The following is a 21,928-nucleotide window of genomic DNA, read 5'->3' as shown; positions in this document are numbered from 1 at the left end:
GAAGTGCCATGCAGACACACCCTCTAGTTCTGCATGAGGCAAAACAGACTGCTTTGGTGCCAAGAAGTGCAGTGGCACCAAACATGCCCATTAGTCCTCCTGCAGTTTAACTTCGTGGCACAGTCTTCCAAATGCACATTAAAATTTCCCTACCTTCACACCTCTTGAAAATGGACCAAGAAAGAAACCTACCTGAATGCTATTTATGTTGCTTTTGTTTCTCATTCTGGCAACATCAAACTTACGTACAGTACTATGAAGCTTGATAATCATATTTAAAACAGTAAGAAAATTGTAAATATAATTAATTTTTGAATGACGGTGAGCTGCAATGAAAACATCTTTCTATTCTGCATTCAGAAGTATTTCAGTGCTTAATGAATCCAATACTTTATTCTACGTCTTGTCCATTTTGATTTATGTACTCCTCCCTTTCCCCTTAGGTCAGCAAGAGGATACAATGAGATGCGATTCTTTTTCTATCCCCTTCAATATGTACTTTATTTTACAGCAATTTTACCTAATGTATTTTTTAAAGAAGCCTTCACTTTCTTACTAGTTCCTACACTCATAGTAATTTCAAGCTGTGCTAGATTGAGCAGGACAAATATTATTTTATTTCTCTCTGCAGAACGTTGAATTAACTACGTTGGCTCACTGCAATGACAGATCAAATTTACTGAAGTCATGCTGTTTGCAGAATTGGCTGGGAAGGATGTCAGCAGTCTCAGCACAATCTGGGAACCAATGCTGGGCTGCTTGTTCACTCACACATCAGGCAGCTCACATGTAAAAGACTTTCTGCAGACTGTTTTACCAAAGGCTGCAGTGAGCAGTGCCATTTTATTACCCAGGGTCCTCCACAGTGATTCCAACTCTGCAATGTCACAGATATAGAAATTAACCAGCTTTCTTCCACGTCATTTCTGTTGCACTGGCAGACACTGACTGTCCATCTGACTGCTTGCAAAGTCAGATGGGCAATTAGAAATGCTTATGTTGGCAGGTGCTCTGATCTGAAAGGATGACACATTTGCAGCCCTATGGCTGCTGCCTGCCAATCATAAACACCTACAGTTAGGAGATCCAAGACTAGCTTTTAGGATTTCCTACATAATTCCAGGGTCATTTATGTGCTTTTCCAACACCATTCATCTCTGATTCAGTGATGATAATACTGGCTAATCTGTTCTAATTGTCTTTTCCTCAGAAACTGTTTTGAGACCTTATCAGAGGTTCTGTTTTTCCCTGCTATAACACATAGCAGCTTTAGCCACTATTGTTGATTTTTCCACCCTTCAGATTCCTGTGACTCAGGTGTCACAAAAGTGACTTTGTACAAGATCAGTAAGGGGAACTATGGTGCAGAAGAGAACAGCACAATGCTCAAAGTGGTCACAGGCTTTTTGTTTTATTTTTTAAACAAGATAAGTGTGTAAAGTTCTTCATCCCTTTGTCTACATTACGTTGAACTATATTAGACTTATTGAACTTAGAAGTGACTAAAACTTTGGCTCACAGCACACACAAAGATTTCAATTTTGTTCTCTATGGAGAGATGAAGCTGACAGAAGTATCCTTGTTTTTCAGTCTGTGTTAAAAAACAGTACCCTACTCCTTTCCCCTACACCATCAGTCTGTAATTTTGTTGAATATTCAGATGACTATTTATAAAGAAATTAGCTAGTTCAAATGAATTGTGGAACAGTTAACATTAGACCCAAAACTACCCTCAAACAAACAACTTCTGTCTCAGCTGACAGGCTGGCAACACCCACTGTAATACTGACCAGACACAGGAAGCTTTTACAAAATCAAAACATGCGGGGATGCCAGTAATGTCTCTCAGTATAAAATGCTTCCATTTACAGTAGTCCTTTTGCATCTAAGGCATTACCTTAAGATGGTTAATGTCAGTACAATAAAGAGTAAGATAGAAAGAAAGAGAGGCAGTGAATACTTTACAAAACTGGAAGGATTGAGAAAGATCAGATTAAAATATAAACACTGAATAAATCATACAATTTTCATTTCTATCCTAAAAGATACTGATCTTAACCTCAGTATTCCATAGAAACTATACTAAGTTTGTTATTCTTTGTTAACTATCCATTAAAGGAATATGAGGAAATTTTTATTTTTAACAAGGTTGCTTGTTTAGAGAGTAAATACAGTGAAGCTACATGGTAAATTTTTATATTTCCCTGAATGAAGAATGAGCTTTGCTCAAGGAAATTCACACATTTTGTATTTTTTGCCTTATTTTTGCTTTGTTCAAAGTTTTTGATGCAGAAATACTTCAAGAAACCACTACAGCTCTTTACACAGGACAGGAGATGACATGCTCTTTCAGTGTATTATTTATGAAATTTGGTTATTCCAGTCATTTTTTAATGTAATTTATGAAACATATTTGAAATTTTCTTAGAAACAGAGTGATATCTCTAAACTGTATGGAATTAATATGTAAAAAGCCCTGCATGAAGTGGTGTTTGAAGAAGCAGCACTTGAAAAATACAGCCGATTTACTCCCCCTGGTGCCACATTCCGTCAACTACTTTAATAATTTGAGTTAGGAATTGTCTACTCATAAAATGGAATTCCATTTTTCCAGGGAGGTTTTGAAATAACTAGTGTGAATATGGTAGCATCATCTTCAATACAGGGCAGCAACCCCCAAAATTGTGCAAGGTTCAAGGAGACTTGCACAGGTATCATGGAAGTCTGTCAGCACAACTAATTATTATTTTTAACTATACTAATCCAATTAAAATTATGACAAGTTATGTCCAGCTGTATTATAATCATATTTTAATGAAAGACAGCAGTATAATCTAAACCAAAGTATTATCAATGTAATTTACCTTTGCATTTTACCCCAGAATCCTATTTTTTCCACAATTGCAATAAACACAGGTGTTTTGTTTCTACAACATTCTACAAGACATTTATGCAGAGCAAACACGTAGCTATGCACTACATAAATGTCAGTATTGCTACTGACTCATGGAGATGATGTCTCTTTAACCAAATGAAAAGCCTCCATTAGTAAAAAAAGAAGATACAAAAATGCAATCAGGACTAAATCTGTACACATTTTTGTCTAGAGGCTTTGTCATTAGGACAAACTATTTATAAAAACAATATAGTACACTTGTCTGCCTAAATGGAGTAAGTACTGCTGCAAAACACAATATACACAAAAATATGCACTGCTGAAAGTTTGGGCCACAGAGCTCCTGCAAACAACTCACCTTTACAGGAATATCATCCTCCTGGTTTGCAGCTTCTGCAGTGAAGACGTAAGATATTTCTTTATGGGACGTTGTCTGCCTGCAAATGGCACATTTGATTGAGCTGCGGCGGGTGCCAACGCTGTACTGCTGGATGATGATCGCTATGCACTCGTTACAAAAACAGTGGCCACACGTCAGCACTGCCCACTATGCAGGAAACAAAAAACCCAAACACAACACAGTTTTAGTTTTGGACCTGTGCAAAAGAAAAACAGTGTACTAATCTATGATAAATTACCTTTTTCACAGAGAAATTATTTTCAAGATACTCATCAGATGAAAAAAGAATTTTACAATTGTTGCACTCCAGCTGCTAAAAAGCCTGAATTTCAAAGTTTTCCAGCACAGAGACATTCACAATCTAAAGGAAGTCTCTGCATTTATTGTTCATTGTTTGCATTTTCTCAGTTTTGAACTTCAGGAAAGACATTACAATCTTTCATTTCTATGAAAGATTATTCTTAATGCCTTATATGTAAACATGGGTTAAGTATTTACATATTTTTTTTTTAAATTGCAGAAGTATATAATTCTTTACCTGTAAGAAAATACAGGTATTTCTATAAATTACTTCTATAAAATTCTTTACCTGTGCAAGCATAGATTGGTCTTATTAAATAAGTGATAGAAAAAAAGCTTTCAATTTTCCTTACTGCTAAGTCCTAGATGACATCTTTGGACTTACACAGTGTCTCAATCTCTTTTTGACAGAATGTATGTGAAACAGAAGATTGCACTGCAGAAGCTGCTCTCCTCTTGTGACTCCAGAGCATCTACATGTCACCCAGAACCTCCCATAACAGAGAAGCAATTTGTAGACCAGTAGTTTTGAAATTCAAAATAACAGCTTTTGCTGTCCTTGTCTGTTCTTTAGGCCGTTCCAAGAGGAAAAACCAAAAGTTTTCATGGGACCAAGTAGCAAAGGAATTGACGGAATCACGGATTATCAAGCAGAAGGTTTTTTAGGCTTTGTAAGTTTTTTTCAATTGTGCAGAAACAAAGTATTGTTTCTGCAAAGTATTTTAAAAGTTCTTTGCAACATGAAAGCTGCAATCATCGAAAGCAGCAGTCTTGCTGTTAGGAAAAGATAAAGAAGGCGAAGAGATTATTTTCTCTTTTAGTGAGCTCCTCCAGCTCTGAGATAAAGAATAATGGCAGTTAACAAGACTAACAGCTGTTCTCTGTAAAAACCTGTATTACCGTACCCTTGGAAGAAGAGCACAGAGGGGATTTTTGGAAACATGGCAGGTCAGCAGTTCATGCTTACATATCTTTATAATGCAAAAAAAAGTTAAACTTCCTTAAAATAGCTACCCTAGGAGACAGAGACAACTTAGTTTGACCATATAGGAGTCTTTTCATGTTTTTCCCTAATGCATGGTAAGTCAGGTTTAAACTATGGCTTTGTACTTAATGATAGAGATTAAATCTCACTTGAATTTCAACTCCTGCAGTTCAGCAGGGAAATGGTGGGGGAAAGAAATCCACATTACCAGTATTTATTCTATTGGATTTTGCTACTGTTTGCATATGTAATATCTTTTTCTTTAGAAGAAAAAAATACCACCAGTAAGAACAATTACAGTAAAATACAGTAGTAGACAATAGAAGTTTACCTACTTCTTCATTCTGTTAGCTTATAAATGGGAAACAAATCTTTGTGCCAAAAGTATAACTTGAGAGTTATAAAACAACCATGAACACCCATTTTTGGAATACTTAAGCACTGATGTCAAAAGCTAAAAGAAGCAGAGGTGCTTGCAACTGAGAAAGATGTGATTTCAGGGGAGAGGCTGGGCTGGTACATTATGGGAAGCACCTCATTTTCCCTGTTTCACTACAATATCCATTTAAAAACAGATCTTGACAATTTGACACACAACTGGCTCAGCTCTAGTTAAAGACGTTCTAAAACTAAAACCTGGTGAGTAAGGATCTTACCTGACTTCCCAGTTGTCGTGCACAGATTGGACATGGCTCCGGGTTAACTCCTTCAGTAGTTTTATCCTGAGACTATAAATTAAAAAAAAAAAGTATAATCTGTGTTTTGTTTTTTTATATTTAAAACAAGCCTCTAGAAAAAATGAATAATGAAGCCCATAAAAGAAACCAAATCAAACTGAAACACTGTGTGAGCAAATTAAAAACATTCATGTACTCAAGTCCATCTTGAGGAGTTAAAGTATGTAATTTTTGGTAAGCAAAAAGAGCACTTTTCATTCTGTAGTCTTTCAGATGGCATCTGCAGCTCTGTAACAGCTCTGAAAAATCCTGGTAAAATACAAGCTCCAAACAAGAAACTCCACATATTTTCTATCAGTTCACACTGTTGCAAAACCACTTAAATTGTGCTTAACTATGCTTACTTGAACATAAATGCACTTACTCAAACACTATGATTAAAATAACGTAATACATGGAGGTTGTCTGATTTGGTTTGGTGTTTTTTGTTTTTTTTTTAACATTTAACTTAAATTTCGGACATGATTATCCTTCTGTTTCAGTTAAGCTCTTTGTAAAATACCAAAGGTGTGGCGGAGACCTACATCATCTTACAAGGCTTTTACTAAGCATAGCCCAGTTAATTTTAATGAAAACTTTAAGCATTAAAACCAGTTCACAGTTTAATAAGCATGTAATTAAGCAAGTGCCTAAAATATATATAATGCAATAAATAATTTTATGAGCACAGAGTAACACAAAGGACAGCACATGGAATTTCAAAATGTAATGAATCTTCACAGAAAATACAATTTCTTTAAGACAGAAATTTAAAATAAAAATAATGGTGGTTTCTTCCCGTCCACAGGTAAACATATTTACTTAGGTAAATATATTAATCTTACTTTCTCCAGATTAGTGAGGTACAGAAGTTGTCCTAATTTCTTTTGAAGCTGTGATTTGGCAACTGCCTTGTCATTCAGAAGTTTCACTCGATTTTGCTCTACCTTTGAAAACAACATTAAATACGTGTTTAAAAAAGGAAAAAAAAAAGTTAAGTTTTACAATAAGGCTTAAATTAATTTTTTTGTGAAATTCAGCTGAGTTGTCTGCTGGTAGATAGAAAACCAGCTCATGCTGGAAATTTAAGATGTGCTTCTCCCCAAGCAAAATTGACTATCTGTTCCTTTCCTGTTCCCAGCATGAACACAGCACTGTGAATGGGCTGAGATGCAGAACATACACAAAACTGCTTTTTATTGTTTTATTTACATTATTTGTTCTTTACAGAAGCAAAATTAAACTAAAATAACAAATTTTTACAAGTTTCTTTTGAACTTCATTCAATGTCTCAACTATTTTTTACAATTATGTATATATATAATAGAATCAACTGCTGGTTCCAAAAACAATGTATAAGAGACAATTATTTTCTTTATATTTCTCAGAAAATTCCCCTTTTGATTTAACCTATATAAAGACAGAAAAATCAAGCTGACTTTTGTTTAGATTAATAACAGCTGATAGTGGAGAAGTGTAATACTGCAGAAGAGGCAGGCATCTGAAGAATGAAGGCCAAAGTAACTGGTGTTTCTTTTATGGCTGCATTGCATATGCATGCATAAATCTTAAGACTTTATTAGGCATTTGTTAAGCAAAGTGCTCCTTTTCAAAAATTGTTTTAATACAGGGCTGAAAGTTGTTTCCTTATAGAAAGAAGTACTTTTATCTAACTCAATCTCAGAAAAAACCCACAAAATGTGTCTATAGAAAATATACTTCTATTGGTGCAAAAAAAACAAAATTAAGAGGTTAAATCAACACAGCATTTTCTCTATCACCATAAACAGAGTCAGGGGTAGCTCAGAAATTTCAAAATACTGAAAAAAAATTATTCTTTGAGGTGCTCAATTCTGTTTTATATAGGTGTTTGTGGAAAGTGTCAATACAGGTAAGGAATCAAGTCAACTTAATTTCCCACCAGCTTGGAAAACTGGGCAATTGTAGAGAAAGGAAGGAAGTTGTTGCTGCTGAAAGGACAGCAGTCTTTGGTAAACATGCCACTCCGTCAGAAGGCTAACAAAAATATATTAAAGTAACAGTTCCAAGGTCAGAATGGCCCATGTACTTAATGTAGAAATAGATAAGAATTCTATACTCCACCAAGCCTGTCTGAAATGAAAACATTATACATAGATCCAGTTGCAGATCTTATTTTTGTAGGAGGTAGGTTCCTTCAAAAAGAAACCATTCTTTCCTGCCCAGTACTCTACCTCATGTGGTTCTATAATGTGGAGCACTGGTGGATTTGGTTTTGGCTCATCAGGGTGACGCACTCTCAGCCGTTCTGTCGCCATTGCCAGTTCATCAATAGCAGACACGTGATCCCTAAGGACCATCCAATACTCATGAAGTAACTGTAAGAAAACCCCAAAAGAACAGCAGAACTGAAGTGAGTTACACTTACATGACTCTGCCATACAATGTTAAACAAAATGCAAGCATCTTTTTGGAGGAAGAGATAGTATTTCTTTACATTATTCAGCCACAACAACGAGAGGAAAACAAGCAGTATAGACATCATTTTGCCTGCTCTCTTTTCCAGCCTCTCTGTATAAACAACTACAAATAGCTGTCTCTCATTTCTTCTACAACTACTAGTATTACAATAATTAATGCAATTAAAAACTCAGAAACAAAATGCCTTGCAAAACAAAACAAAAAAACCCCCCAAACCCTGCTAAAAAAAAAAAAAAAGTTATTTCACTGAGTATCATCCTTGTAACTCAGTGTGTATTAGAGTAATACAGACCACTGAATCAGTGTTTCCAAGGCACAACGGACAGAATCATAACACTGTCTTCATTCTCATGGGCATATTAGGCCCATCTTTTGTTTCCCAACATAAATGCACATGAAACAACTGCGTTTCTTCTTCACAAGAATTACAGAAAGGACCAGTGGTGATTTGCTGAGTCTTGCTACATTCTGATTCAAGTAAACAGATGAACACATTTAATTATATCTTTATACTGTCTTAAGAGATGCAATTACATTGCTTAGTAATTTGATTAGTAGGCAGTATAGCTTTTATAAACTCTTAAATCATATATAAATCATTTAAAATCAAATCCTGTAATAAGCACCGTGGAAAAGGCTGGTGTAGGCAAAGCCTAATTTCAGGAATACGACTTAGATGTGCTAATACTCAGCTGCAATTTGTTTATAATAAATTAAATGGACCACACAACTGTTTGATCACCATGTAATTTACTGTACCTTATATTCCTTTTTCCACGCTTCAAAGAGTTCCAGGAACACACTCCCTTCTTCGGTTAGCCTAGCATCCATTCGGTGAGCTTTGGCAAAGGAGAGAAGAGCTTTCAAGGCACGCTCGGTTTCACTGGTTGCCCAGAGCCCTCTGCTTGTGGTGGGCAAACGGTCATCAACAAGCCCTTCTTGGTCTTCTATCATCTCCTCAAATATTGCCATTTGGCCTTTAACACTTCAAAACAAACCAAACACAGCACTTAGCACTGATTTTGTATTTCCACATCTATCCGTACTTATTCATCAGCTATTTTAGCCTTCTTATACACGATTAAAGGACAGTGTAAACCAAGCAAATATGAACTGTTGTTTTATTACCTAATCAAAAGCTTGCTTTGAACACAGTGACCTTGGTACCAATCCTCAGGCCTTTTTGTCAGCTCAAAATCATCAACAGCTTTTGGAAAGGCTTACACATCTAAATCATCTTTTAGTAGTTATTAATGTCATATCCATCAAAAAAGAAAAAAATTCTGACTTTTTATATAAGCAAGAATTACAGGTAAACTCTGATGCAAAATTTGCTGTGTATTGCACTGTGAAAGAACAGAACAGCTTCCCAGTTCTCTTCTAGACAAATAATGCTAATTTATAAATACATCAATTCTTTCTGATTCCAGCAGTCATGAGGCAACAGAACTCCAACTGGCAAAGACTTCTCAAAATGTTTTCTCAGTAACCTCAAGACTTCTCAATCCAATTTTGACACTGTGAGGGATATGAGGGAGAGAAGTCCAAGAGAAAGCATGCAGAGAGCTGTAATCTGTGTCTCTCATACTGCCCATGCCATGCATACTTCTCTGACGCCCCGTGCTGGTGTCATCCTTCTTTCAGCATCATCCTGAGATGATGCTGATCCTGAGATCTCTCATCATAACATTGAATGAGGGCAGTATTATACTACTTGCAGCTGCACAGCAAATAAATATTTGCACAAACAGTAAAGTATTAAATTAGCATGCTTGTATTTATACACACACTTTCTGAACATGCCACCACTTCATTTCAAATGTACAGTTGTATTAGAGCGGCTTGAGAGAAAGTGGCATGTACTCATTCCTTGGACACCATTTCTTCAAATGAAATTTACATAGAAAATTAAACATAATAGAACTGCTACCAAAGCCATCAGCAAGAAGTCACTGTCATTTGGTCAAACTTATTTCAGAAAACATAAACCAATCCAACTCTCACACTTTTTCTAACAGTGAGAAATTTATAAAGCTATAAACTCACCTATGCATAAAGAGCTTTGACTCATATTCTGTGAACAATTCGTCAGCCTTACAAAAGACACAGCTGCAATACAGAAAATTGAAAATAAATGCACTCAGAATTTCATCAGAAACCAAATTATCATCAGCCCTTATTCCAACATATAAAACTACACAAAATTCTTAAAGAACAAAATAACAATCATAGATATACTAATATAGCTGACACTAGAAGATTTTATAAAAATAAAACCAAAGATCATGGTTCTAACAAATGGATCTGAGATACCTGTATGCATACAGCTCCTGAGTACATAATAAAGTATGTTATTTCAAATGAAGGAAAATTTAGTCATGCACATCTAAGGCATATTTTCTGTTTTCAAGACCTACTTGTTAAGTGGCAGTCTAACGGGTCGCAAATGGCAGATAGTGGCAGCCTCAATGACCTGCTTAGAAGGAGGCCCTTCTAAGTTTTTCACTGCTTCTCTTACAATCTTCTGGAATTTCTTCACTTCATCCAGCTGGGTTGTGAGTAGGTATTGAAGGCCTCTGCAGTCACGGAATCTGATTTAAAGAAAAAGGGAAATTACTGTACACCAAATCCAAACTCAATTCAGTATTTTAAAGTCGAAGTAGCTAAATAGCCATCTAGGACAACATACAAAGTTGGTACCACAGCAAATGCTTGTTACTACTACATGCAATGCTGTGAGAAATCACTCCAGTGTATCCCCAGAGCTAATGCCTCATATTTTTAGAACAAAAAGACTTTTTCCAAGACTTGAGAGGTGTGGCCAAATACTAGTAGTGAACACCAACCTGCAATATTCTGGTCCAAAATGCATATCTACTAAAGGTAAACCATTGCACAGATTTACAGTCTTACTTGTGTATGCTGGACAGCAAAATCATTTTCAGTGCACCTGTGCAATTCACAGCAGACACATGCAGCCATCACCAAAATACACTTCATTCAGCAAGTTAACTTTCAAAGTTAAATTTATTAAATGGACATACCAGTAAACTATTCTCCTAAAACCTAGCTGTCTTTTGTGATTGAAGGGTTGTTGCAGTAATGAACACAAACATGAACACAAGTTAAGCACTTCCCACATTGCGTTTTATCTGAGACCAGAAGTCTCTTGCTGAAAGAAAGTGTATCACTCCTAAAAGGTCTGACATTGATGTGCAAGACTGTGGTTCTACACCATACAGAAAGTTTGATCCAAAACATTCCTTTTGTACAGTGCAGAGAGCAAAGCACAGGTTTAACACTACTGAAGCTTGGCATTCAATATGACCTACTTCAGTAACATGCATATTAAAATAACATTGACAAAGTCTGCCAAACCTGGTAGTCTGAAAATAAATGTAAATTGCAACCACAAGTCTGCTGTTAATATCACCAGTTGCAAATAACATCAGCTTTATAGAAGTCTCCCTAACTATACCATGGATTAATCATATCCAGTACTCAGTTAAGAATACTTGTTACTTCTACCACTGACCAGTAGCACTTGATAAGACACTGTTTTTTAAGTTTCATCTCATATGCTAAAATAGACTGAAAAGGAAGTTAAGTTTTATCCCTGTGTTATAAAAGAAAGTTTAGTCACAGATAGTTTTTCCAAAGTTTTTCCAAACAATCTGCAAGCAGCAATTTAAGAAGATACTTCCCAAACACCTAATTTCAATCAATGAAAAAAAAACCCCTCAGTTTAACACAAGCTTGCATACATATGTATGTATAGGCATAAAAATCTGTCATGAAACAATCCTTTCCTCATATTTATTTTGACCAGATTGTGATGCTATCATTCTCAAATAACAACAGAACATTCATATCCAGACTTACAGACTGGCTGAGCTTGGAAGGGGCCTTGGGGTGTTCTCTTTCTCAAATGCTCTCCTCAAGCAGGGTCAGCTAGAACTGGTTGCCCAGGACCATGCCCAGACAACTTCTGAGTATCTCAAGGATGGAGGCCCCACAACCTCTCTGGGCTACCTGTTCCAGTGCTCAGTTACCCTCTCAGTAAAAAAGCATTCCCTGATATTCAGAGGCAACATCTTGTGTTGCAGTTTGTGCCCATTGCCTCTTGTACTGAAGAAAAAAGAGGTTAAGTTTTGTATCTTTATTTAGATTATTCAACAGAATTATGTTAAGTACTGAAAATAAAAAGCACAGTCACTTCCATCAAGAAGAAATTTCAACCTTTTGGAATCATGATGGCAGAGTAGTCAGAGTGGAGGATACAGCTTTACATACGGAATTAAAATATGTGTGTATCTTAAGTATTTAAATTTATACACACACTTTATAAACTTGTACACAGATGTATATACATTTATATACATATATTAATATATATCATAAATATAATAAAAATGTAGTTGAATAAAACATAATTCAGAAAGACTGTATTTAAAAGCATTAGTTCATGTATCTGAGAAAACTGCCTGAGGTTAAACTATCAGAGCACTGTCCTTCCTATGTCTCCCTTTTCTGTGATGAACTTACAGACCTTCATCCAGAATGTACAAGAGGGGGTTAGGAGAAAAGAGTCTATCCAATCCTAAAATTTAGGGGAGACCTTATTGCTTTCTATATTTATTGAACTGGAAGGTACAGAGAAGACTGAGTCAAACTTTTGTCAAACGTACCTGGCAAAAGAACAAGAGAATGTACACAAGATGCAACACAGGAAATATTAACTAAGTAAAAGAATTTTAATGTTTTTTTTTCCCACCAAGTGGGCCAAATACTGGAACAGGCTTCACACAGAAACTATTGAATCTGCCTCCTTGGAGATACTTAACCTGTGCAACTTTACTGGATTGAACGAGCATGGGTCTGGATCTTAAGGTGGGGATTGATTTAAGTGACCTCTGAATGTCCCTTCTGAATTCATTACTCTGTAACTGAACCAAAAAGAAGTGGCACACTGCTGTCTTGAACATGAAACCAACCTCAAATTCTTTGCTCAGAAGAACAGTGATGCTATTTTATGGCATTATACAAGGATTTTCTGATATTGTCTGTCTACTTTCCATTTAAGCAAGCCAATTTCTTTTACAGGTTACTCAATTTTAATGTAATAAACTTTGAATGCTTCTGACTCAGCAGTTTTATGAGTACAGAAGACTGTAAAATCACAGTAGATAATACAGAAAAACATTTCAAAGAATGCTTATCTAAGAGAAAACAGTAATTTTCCTACTTTATTTCCCAAGTCTTCTATCGAGTTGCACTTTTTCAGACACTGGTTTTGAAACATAACTGCAGTCCAGATGCTCTGAAGCTAAAACGTCTGCTATCTAACTGCAACTGCTAGCACAAACTAGAAAGAAGACCTGAGTAGATTTAACTGTATTTTAAAGCCTGTTTCAGTTATTCTCTTACTTCTCTGCCATGGAGAGTTTACTTGTCTGCTGTTTGTAGTTGCAGGTTATCTCATTTTGCACACGTTGAACAAGCTCCTCATCGATGGCATACTGTATTGCTGTCTGGATGACATCCAACCACCAAGGAGAACCTGAGTGTATCTGTATGAAAAACAATAGATTTATCCTTGGACTTTCAACAGAAAACCAATCTACTCATTGCAACAGAGGTATATTCTGCTCTTTAGACCATGGTCAAACACAGGCTGGCTAATTCCATGAAAAATGGAGGAGGAGAGTGTGATTAAAAAATATCACATCTTCTATTGATGTGCAAAGACATGACTAAGAAACTGCTTACATTCTCCACACCTTTATATTCCTTCAGTAGAGTCAGATTCACCAAGGCTATCTACAGCCACACAGAGATAACTGTGATCTCAAAGTTCCTTCCTTCTCTCTCTCTGTCTCAAAAGCAGATGAAAAGATCATTTAATCAGAGAAAGCAAAGTTCCCAGTGAAATACTAGAGCAACACTGAAGTGACCTAGTAATTTAAACAGGTGAAAAAAGATAAACAACCAGAGCTCTGGAAAACAGATGAAAAAAATATTCTTTAAAAATGCCAGAAGTAAGAGACAAAACACTTAAGAGGTACCTGCCTTTCTCTGAAGTTCCCGAATGGTTTGAAGAACTGGCTGCAAGGCCTGATGTGCTTCTGCAACTTCTGCGTTGGATTTACTCATATAATGCTGTCGAAGTTGTTCTGCCTGTATGGAAACAAGAGCTTTAAACTACGCACAAATCTTATCTGTCAGGAATACTGCAAATGTGAAAACTCCCCAGCTACCATAGTGTTTTTAAATGGTTACCTATCTATGTGCTACCCACCTTCATTTGTATGCAATATTTCTTTTCCTCTAGTATCCAGCATTTATTAGTCAGCCAAAAAAACATTTGAGAAGACGAATTATTATAAAGATGTTAACTGTGCAACTTTGCTTTTGGGTAAGCCCAAACAATAGGAATACAGTGCGTTACAAAAGGGAACTGGAATATAACTCAGCTTTGTTACTTATCTGTGTTAAATAAGCAAACAATAAAAATATCCCAGAACAGCCTGAGAACAGGACAATTGAATTTATTACATATAAAACTCACTCATAAAATAACAAGAAAGGCTTAAATTTCATTAAATGCATCAGATACAATTTTTTTCTGAGACTACTTCTAAATCAAAGGGTCAAAGCCCTCCTGGCAGGCAAGTGCCACCACTATAAAAGCACTGCCAGTTTATTTTATATTTTAAAAGCTGATGAACAAACAACTTAAAAGTAACATGTATCTTGCACTGATACATACTGATTTCACAACATACATTTATTTTGTGCATTTTAGTGTATGTTTAAATCTTTTTTTGTTTGCTGCTACTGAGATAGTGCATTGTTACAGAGCCCAGTTCACCTGGAGTGGACAGGACTCTTAGAAGGGCTATTGGCAAAAAAGGTAACTATGAAAAACCACCTGGGCATCACATTTATAAATAAAACAAATGTTCTAATAGTTTTCTTTATAATGATGCCAGGATAACACACTATTTAAAAATTGCTAGAATCACAGGTCAATAAAAAAAAGGCAGTACTTCTATAGAACTTCTGTAAGGCAGGCACAAACTCTATATATTTAGGAGAACAAGGCACATTAAAACAGAAAAAAATACTATGTTTACATAGAATTTGCATAAAAATGATAAAATATCAGAAGATAGCCAAATAGTAAGACAGATACTCATCACCAGCATAAAACAGGAGAGGCTGAAAGAACTGTGCAGCTTGGAGGAGAGAGTCTTAGAGATTTCTAAAGAACAGCTTCCCAGCAGGCAGAAGGAAATCACCAAGATTGGGAGCCAAGGCATTTTACTGAAGTACATGGCAAGTGAACAAGGGACAATGGCTATAAACTGAAACAGGAAAAAAATTCACACAGAACTTCCCTATTACATACTGGAGTACTGAAACTGGCTACTCAGCTAAGTTGTGAAATCTTCTTCCTTGGAGGTTGGATAAAGCCCTGGGAATACCTGGTCAGAAATACATGAGGGGGAAGTTCTGGTGGGAACATCCCAAGGTCCCTTTCAGCCCAAACAGTGACACAGTGATGACATTCTCTAGCAAACGTTGTCCCTGTGTCCACTACAAGTAACCAGTGGGGAAGAGTAATCCTAGCTATTTTGCTAGATACTTCCCCAGTTATGATTAAGGATATAGTTAAGCTTATGCATACAGAAAGTGATATACAGTGATTTGCTCATCTGGCCAAAGAAAAATAATCTTCACCTACAAAAAAGTCTGGCTATTTGAAGTTAAAAATGAGGAAAGCTAAAGAAATTGTGAAGCAATAAAGGACTAAGAAGAATTCAGGATGACACATTCTTTATCAGTAACATCTATGTAAGTTATTTCCACAGGAACATGAGGGTGGGGAAACAGCATTTTAGAGGTAAAAATTATTAAAATTTCCAGAAAACACACTCACAACATAACAGAGGCCATCAGCATTGAGAACAGCAATACTGTATTGGACATTTCTGCTCTCATCACACAGTAAACAACTCTTGATTTTACTAAGTTTAAGGGAAATGTATGTAGTTAATTCAAAAGCTGTTTCTTTTGAAATGAAAAGAACTGTTGTTTCTTTAGTTAGAGATAATGCTGAGGGGACAAAAAATAAAAATGTGCTTTTCAATATTTATGTAAAAACAAAATACATTTACCTCTTCTGCAAGTCGGCTATCACGCAAAGTCGGAGGAATTCCTGGGTGCTTTGCCAACAATTCCATCAAATTGTGTGTAGAATGAAGTCTCTAAATATACACAAAGTCAAGAGCAATCATGAAAAAAATCCATTGCAACATCCATAACAGGAAAAACCTGAACAGCGATGAAATCTTACAGCAAGAAATTAGCATGCACTTAAAATCAGTTTTGTCTTTCTCTGCTAATCTGGAAGCATCTTCTAAAGAAATGAAGGACTCCTTTCCACATTTTACTGGGATAGGAAATGACAGGAAATGAAATATTAAAAAGATTCTCTTTAACATCTCAAAAGCAAACCAGCAGGCAAGTGCAATACCAGGTTATCAGATCCTATACCATACTCACCCTCCTAATTAAAGTAATCCTTAACTATTACGAAAAAAAAATTATTTATCTCTGGGCACTTTCTCTGGTAAATGTCTTTTAGAATATTCTGAGGAAACAATTCCTTTAGCCTATCTAATGCAAAATAAAGTGTAAAGAAAAGACCAGATACCAAAAGCTGTAATAATTTTTCATATTTTTCTTTTGTCTGAAATACAAGATATTGAAAAACACATGATCTTTTGGTATACTTTTAGGGAAAATAAATTTGGTTATTAATATAAGGAAACTCTGCTCCTTTTCTCTTCACCCTTTGTTTCTCAAACCACACCAATAATATTAAGCTTCCTGCACAGCTCCCACAAACTCATACTAATAACTTCCACTATCATAAACTTGTGCCCTTCTCACATCCTGGACTCTTACCTCTGCCCTATTACCATCTCAGCCACTTAAGAGGACTGCCCAGCAGTGATTTGCCAGTATCCCAAACAGCTAATCCTACACACCTGAGAAGACTTAATAGAAGTAAAATTTTATACACTAAGGTAGGAATGTATTACCTCAGCAGTATATATTTTGAGGAGGAAAAAAACAACTTTATTGGATTGCACAATTTAGTAGAACAATTTAATTAACAACCTATGAGCAGCTTAACAAGTTTAAGCTAACACCTCTGTGCTAAGTGAAAAGAGTCACCAAGAAGTCACAAAGGAAAAGGAAGAATCAAAGAAGCACAACAGAGACATCAGGTGACCACATGCAACACAAACAATAATCTGCTCAGAGAAGCAAGTAAAGAAACAAACAACTGACCACTTCTTATCTATGTGTCACTAATGTTTTAAATCTCTTATTATGCTGAAGAAAATTTTGGTCAATTTAGAACTGATAGTTCTTGAAAAACTATAAATACGTTAGAGAATCATGATTTTTTAACCAGGAAAATATATTTTTAAATAGTACTCAAAAGGCATGAAATAAATGCCCAAAGAGAAAAGGCACTTCAATTCTTCTCCATGTTTTGATGCCCTTTTATCTTCTGCAGTGCAAATATTTTATTATTCTCTATCATTTGGCACATCAATATCACTCTCAGTGAAAACCCGGCGTTCTGTAATTGCAGGATGTAACATAACACTGTTAACAAGAGCAGTCACAGTCACATGCATCAGACTAGGAATTCAGCTTGCTAACTGTGCTGCAAAACAGCAGGTGGAGATCACACACTGTTTCAGGGACAGCAAGAAAACTCACAAGCAGGTTTTTTAAAAAAAAAAGGAAACATGAAGGTCATGGAACAGATTCCTATCTAAAGACTGTGATCCTTACAACAGGCTGAAAGAGTAATTCAGCACACCACTGGGAGAAAGAAAAGACTGACCTGTTAAATTAAATCTAAAGTATTCCAGTTCTTAACTACGTCTCTTTACATTTCAATGCTCACTCACTTGCAAGGAATCTGTTTTGAGTTTTTCTTTGTGCTCTTCAGATGATCTTAGTACTTCTCTGTACAGCTCTGCAGCCAATGCATATTCTCCTGAATTAAAACAGAGTAGCAAAAACACAGACATATTGTGTTGGTTTTTAAATATACAAGCAGGCATGACCTTACAAGTGTTACATTACTTGTAACATACTAAGATGTTCTCAGAGAGTCTGTATAGCAAGTGCCTGTCTGCAAGCAATCCCTTCCTAGTCATTCCATGCCACCCCCCCCCCCCAAAAAAAAATTAGTAAAAGACAGAATATGATATTCTACAATGACTAATGGATTTCCAAATTTAGTATCTTTTGTGACTGTAAGATCTGTAAACCTCTTAATGTTAAAATATGTATTCACAGTTTCATAAATCCAAAAAAATCTCATCTTGCACTTAAAAAAAAACATCTATAACTCACTGCAGTGATGCATTGCTAAATTTGTACTGCAAATGCATTATTCACTCTCCCAGTGAAAACCATGAAAGTTCTGTCATACTTCAGAAATGCAGAAATGATTAGGTACATGCAGGGAGCATAACTACTGATGTAAGCTGCCAGCATCACAATCACTTCTCAGAAAATAGCTTATATCAATTAAGAAGAAATACAAAACTGAAGTTGTGTATGGAAAAGCAGTGAAAAAATAAATCCATTTTAATTTTCTTTTCTCAACTGATGCAAATTTACTTAGCCAGTAATACTCTTAGAGACTCTTAAAACATGGGGAAGTACAGGGATAAGAAATGCATAGAGACAGATAACAGAGTAAAAAAAAAACATCATCTTATCTATATGGAAGTGTAACAACTATGTCAACAAGATTTGCTGCTTCTTACATTGAAAGAGTTGCATTTGTAGTCCTGCAATATAGGATTGCAATTACTAGTAACCAACCAAAGCTATGTGCTGAATTTGCTAGCTTGAAGCTTGTCAGTCCTCCTTGAATTTTTCTCGACCTGCCTGAACCTTTTACATGGCTTAGCTGCGACAGCAGTTTCTGTAATTTACTAGGTGTCTACGGCTATTTTTTAGTATATTTTTAAACTTTTGTTTATCTCTGTGTGGTACAAACACAGCTTTATATAGACAGCAGTAACAAGCAGTTATTCCATGTAGAATGAGATATTTACAATTACCACAATGACGTAGTGTGGGGAAATACAGGCCTAATAACAATAGCAGAGGCTATTGACCAGTAAAGATAAAGGATGCAGTGTAGAGTACAGCCATGGGATGCTAAGAGATGGTGCACAGGCTTGGCAGTGAATAGGAAAGCCATGGCTATAAACAACTCACCCACAGTCAAAGAAATGCAGACTTAGAGCTGGACAAAACTGGTTTTAGGGGCAACAGAGAGAACAAAGAAAGAGTATGTAACATTCATAAAAGGCATCATGTACACTAAATTTGGTGTTTTCATGAAGCTGCAGACCAATGAAGAAAGAGAAAGATGCAAGTGTGCTTGCATAAACATAAAAATAAAACATAAAAATGACCCTCACTGGATTCTTGTGTGAGGAAGAAACCATCAACATAAACATCTTATTGCTCCTGATGAAGGTAGTGACAAATGGCCATTGCACTGCCACTACATCTAAGAAACCATTGACCTCAGGGTCCAGATGGGCCTAAGTAGAAAGGTGAGCAGAAAAGCAGGACAAGAAGCAGATACAAATAGGTGTGATTGCTACACTTTGCCTGTAGCAATTAAATTTGGACTAATAATAATTAGAAAATTAGACCTGTAAGTTTTCAATTATACTAAGACTAAATTCATGGCCTCACTTTTATGTAAGGTGTTTTTCCCCCTTTCAAAGACTCAGTGTAAGGGTAATGCAGGGGGAGGAGTTAAAGAACAGAACTCTGCCTCTTTTGTCCTGCTTTTGCTTCCCATCAGACGAATTTTAATCAATCCGGTTTTCAAAACAGGCTAAACAATTTTTGCTGCTAGTGTATTCTAGAAGCATTTCATCTGTATGTAACTTTTTAAGCACTAAACTCTATCCAAAACACTTATCTCCATCCTGAAATTGTAACAAAGTATTTCAAATCCACTACCTACAGATTAAAGAATCTAAATATAGTCTTTCTGTGAGGCAAATAAGAGAAAAGGCAGTTTGCCTGTTCTCTTTGAAGGAAGACTTTGACATGAGCTGGAAAAATTCAAACAGCATGTCAGCTTTCAAAGAACATGGAAAAGAGGCATTTTTACACATTCATAACTGAGTAATTTTTATTTTGTGGGACACTCAAGATTAATGTAACTATTTTGTTTCTCATTCAAAGCTTTTTTTGTTTTCCTTATAATTCAGACAAAATCACAAAACAGACGGAGCTGTCTAGGAGAAGCAGCAAAAGGAATCCAGTCAGCACAGCAGTTTACATGGCTGGGGGCACAAGGGAAGCCCAGAAAGCAGTACCGACGAAACAAAAGCAGGTTAAGTACAATTACACAAGTAAGACCTCTTTTAACCTCCCAGTACACAGAGATGGAGCATATTCTTTATTCCTGTACTGAAAGGAGTAAAGAATATGCTACAGCCCTTGGGTCTTACCTTTAATGATATGGATACCAGCTAAGCCATTAAGAGCACACACCAGCTGTCGGTGAGCTTCTTCACACTCTGTTCTACATTTCTTTTGCAGAGATGCCAACAGTTCCTCCATGGTCATGGTGCTGAAAAGGAGACCAAATGGCTTGAATTTGAAACAAAATGGAAATACTATAAAAGTAAGAAGTTCATGCTGAGCAGCATAGCAGATCATTGCATGCATCCAACATACTGCCAAGGGTTTGAGATTTCTTTACTTATTAAAAAACCTCTAGCTGTCAGATTTTCTTCCTGATAGAGCTTTATCCACACCCACTGAGCGTGTCCAGAGGTTGACATCTCGTGAAACACAAAGAAGTAAGAAGCAAAAAGAAAATTTGAACTTGGTAAAATAATCCTTCATGGGGCAAAATATTTTTCTCCTTCTGTTAGTGGTGAACTGGAAACAAGCAAAATAGAACTCATTTTTGTCAAAAGCTGTTCAGATGAAAACAGCTATGACAGACTACACTTCTACCCTCTGCTACCCATCAAAACAAAAAACACATAAATTGTCAATGTAAAGAAGAAAATGTGTGAAATGAGAATGGAGAAGACTAGCAAAAATCATTTTTAACTTCATTTTCTACATTTGTCATATCTGCAAATTGTAAGAGGAATTTCACCAGAAGAGAATTAACTTAACATAAAAATATTTTTATAATCATGGAGAGAAAAGAGAGAAACAAGAACAGAAATGAGGAGGATGCAAGAAGGAAGCTTGAAGGATATACTGAAGTACAGCAACAGGTTAAAGAATCAGAGGACTGATATGAAGAGACAGGAGAGCAAACAATAGCAACAGCCTACAACAGCTGACCTGAGGCTGCTTCTAATACCAATTGCTCTTAGACCAGGCACCAGTCCTGTCCACTGAAACCCTGCTCCTCAGCCTCACTCACCTTCAGGAGAAGAATGCACTATTTGGTGTTCAGCAATGTGGAACAGAGTAAGAGGTGACATAATTCTTGAACAGACTGGGCTCAAATTATGCTAGAAGGATACCCTTGCCTATGCCTTTATTTTACCTTCCTTGCAACATTGTTCCAGTTGCAGAAACCGATTCTTGGTTTTATAATACAGTGTTACACCAGAATCAGTTTTAAATCAATATAATCACTCCTCATAATTACTGAATTCTGCAAAGGCAGTGGTAAATACACATAACAACTGCATATGCTGATAATTCCACCATTGCTACTTAGCTTTTATTTTCAAAACCATCAGCAGTTCCAAGAAAAATTATAACAGCAAAAGGATGTACATATAAAATATGCAATTTGATACACAGCCTCAGACTACCAATTGAGGCAAAAAGAAGGGGGTTTTATTCAGTTAAACTAGGAAAACCTAGAAAAATCTCTTTTGAGACCTTTTTTTTTTTCCTCAGAGTAGGTATCATTTACTGCCTTCACTACACAGGTGGGGAAAAAAGTCATCTAACACAGAATATGTTCCAAATTCAGGTTTTTATTCCAGGCCTGTGTCTCTTATGTATATGCTTCAGCATCAACTTTCTTATTTCATTAAACTTCTCTTATTCATCAG

General features: G+C 36.0%; 1 protein-coding gene across 2 annotated transcripts in view; it reads right to left on the bottom strand.

The window, feature by feature from the left end:
* The window catches only part of SHPRH (SNF2 histone linker PHD RING helicase), a 49,954-nt gene that overhangs the window by 5,338 nt on the left and 22,688 nt on the right, over positions 1-21,928 (bottom strand). For both annotated transcript variants that reach the window (XM_040059009.2, XM_040059010.2), the window contains exons 14-25: positions 20,345-20,466; positions 17,756-17,844; positions 15,938-16,027; positions 13,827-13,934; positions 13,185-13,327; positions 10,175-10,348; positions 9,804-9,866; positions 8,517-8,742; positions 7,511-7,654; positions 6,143-6,244; positions 5,238-5,309; positions 3,255-3,443 (exon numbers count right to left, since the gene is read on the bottom strand). In XM_040059009.2, the coding sequence (XP_039914943.1) occupies positions 3,255-3,443; positions 5,238-5,309; positions 6,143-6,244; positions 7,511-7,654; positions 8,517-8,742; positions 9,804-9,866; positions 10,175-10,348; positions 13,185-13,327; positions 13,827-13,934; positions 15,938-16,027; positions 17,756-17,844; positions 20,345-20,466 (1,522 nt within the window). The remainder of the gene's footprint in view (positions 1-3,254; positions 3,444-5,237; positions 5,310-6,142; positions 6,245-7,510; positions 7,655-8,516; positions 8,743-9,803; positions 9,867-10,174; positions 10,349-13,184; positions 13,328-13,826; positions 13,935-15,937; positions 16,028-17,755; positions 17,845-20,344; positions 20,467-21,928) is intronic.

The sequence above is a fragment of the Hirundo rustica genome, chromosome 3 (assembly GCF_015227805.2).
Source record: "Hirundo rustica isolate bHirRus1 chromosome 3, bHirRus1.pri.v3, whole genome shotgun sequence".
Lineage (NCBI taxonomy): Eukaryota > Metazoa > Chordata > Aves > Passeriformes > Hirundinidae > Hirundo > Hirundo rustica.
Note: the sequence above shows the minus strand (reverse complement) of the source record. Positions and strands in the feature narration are given on the sequence as shown.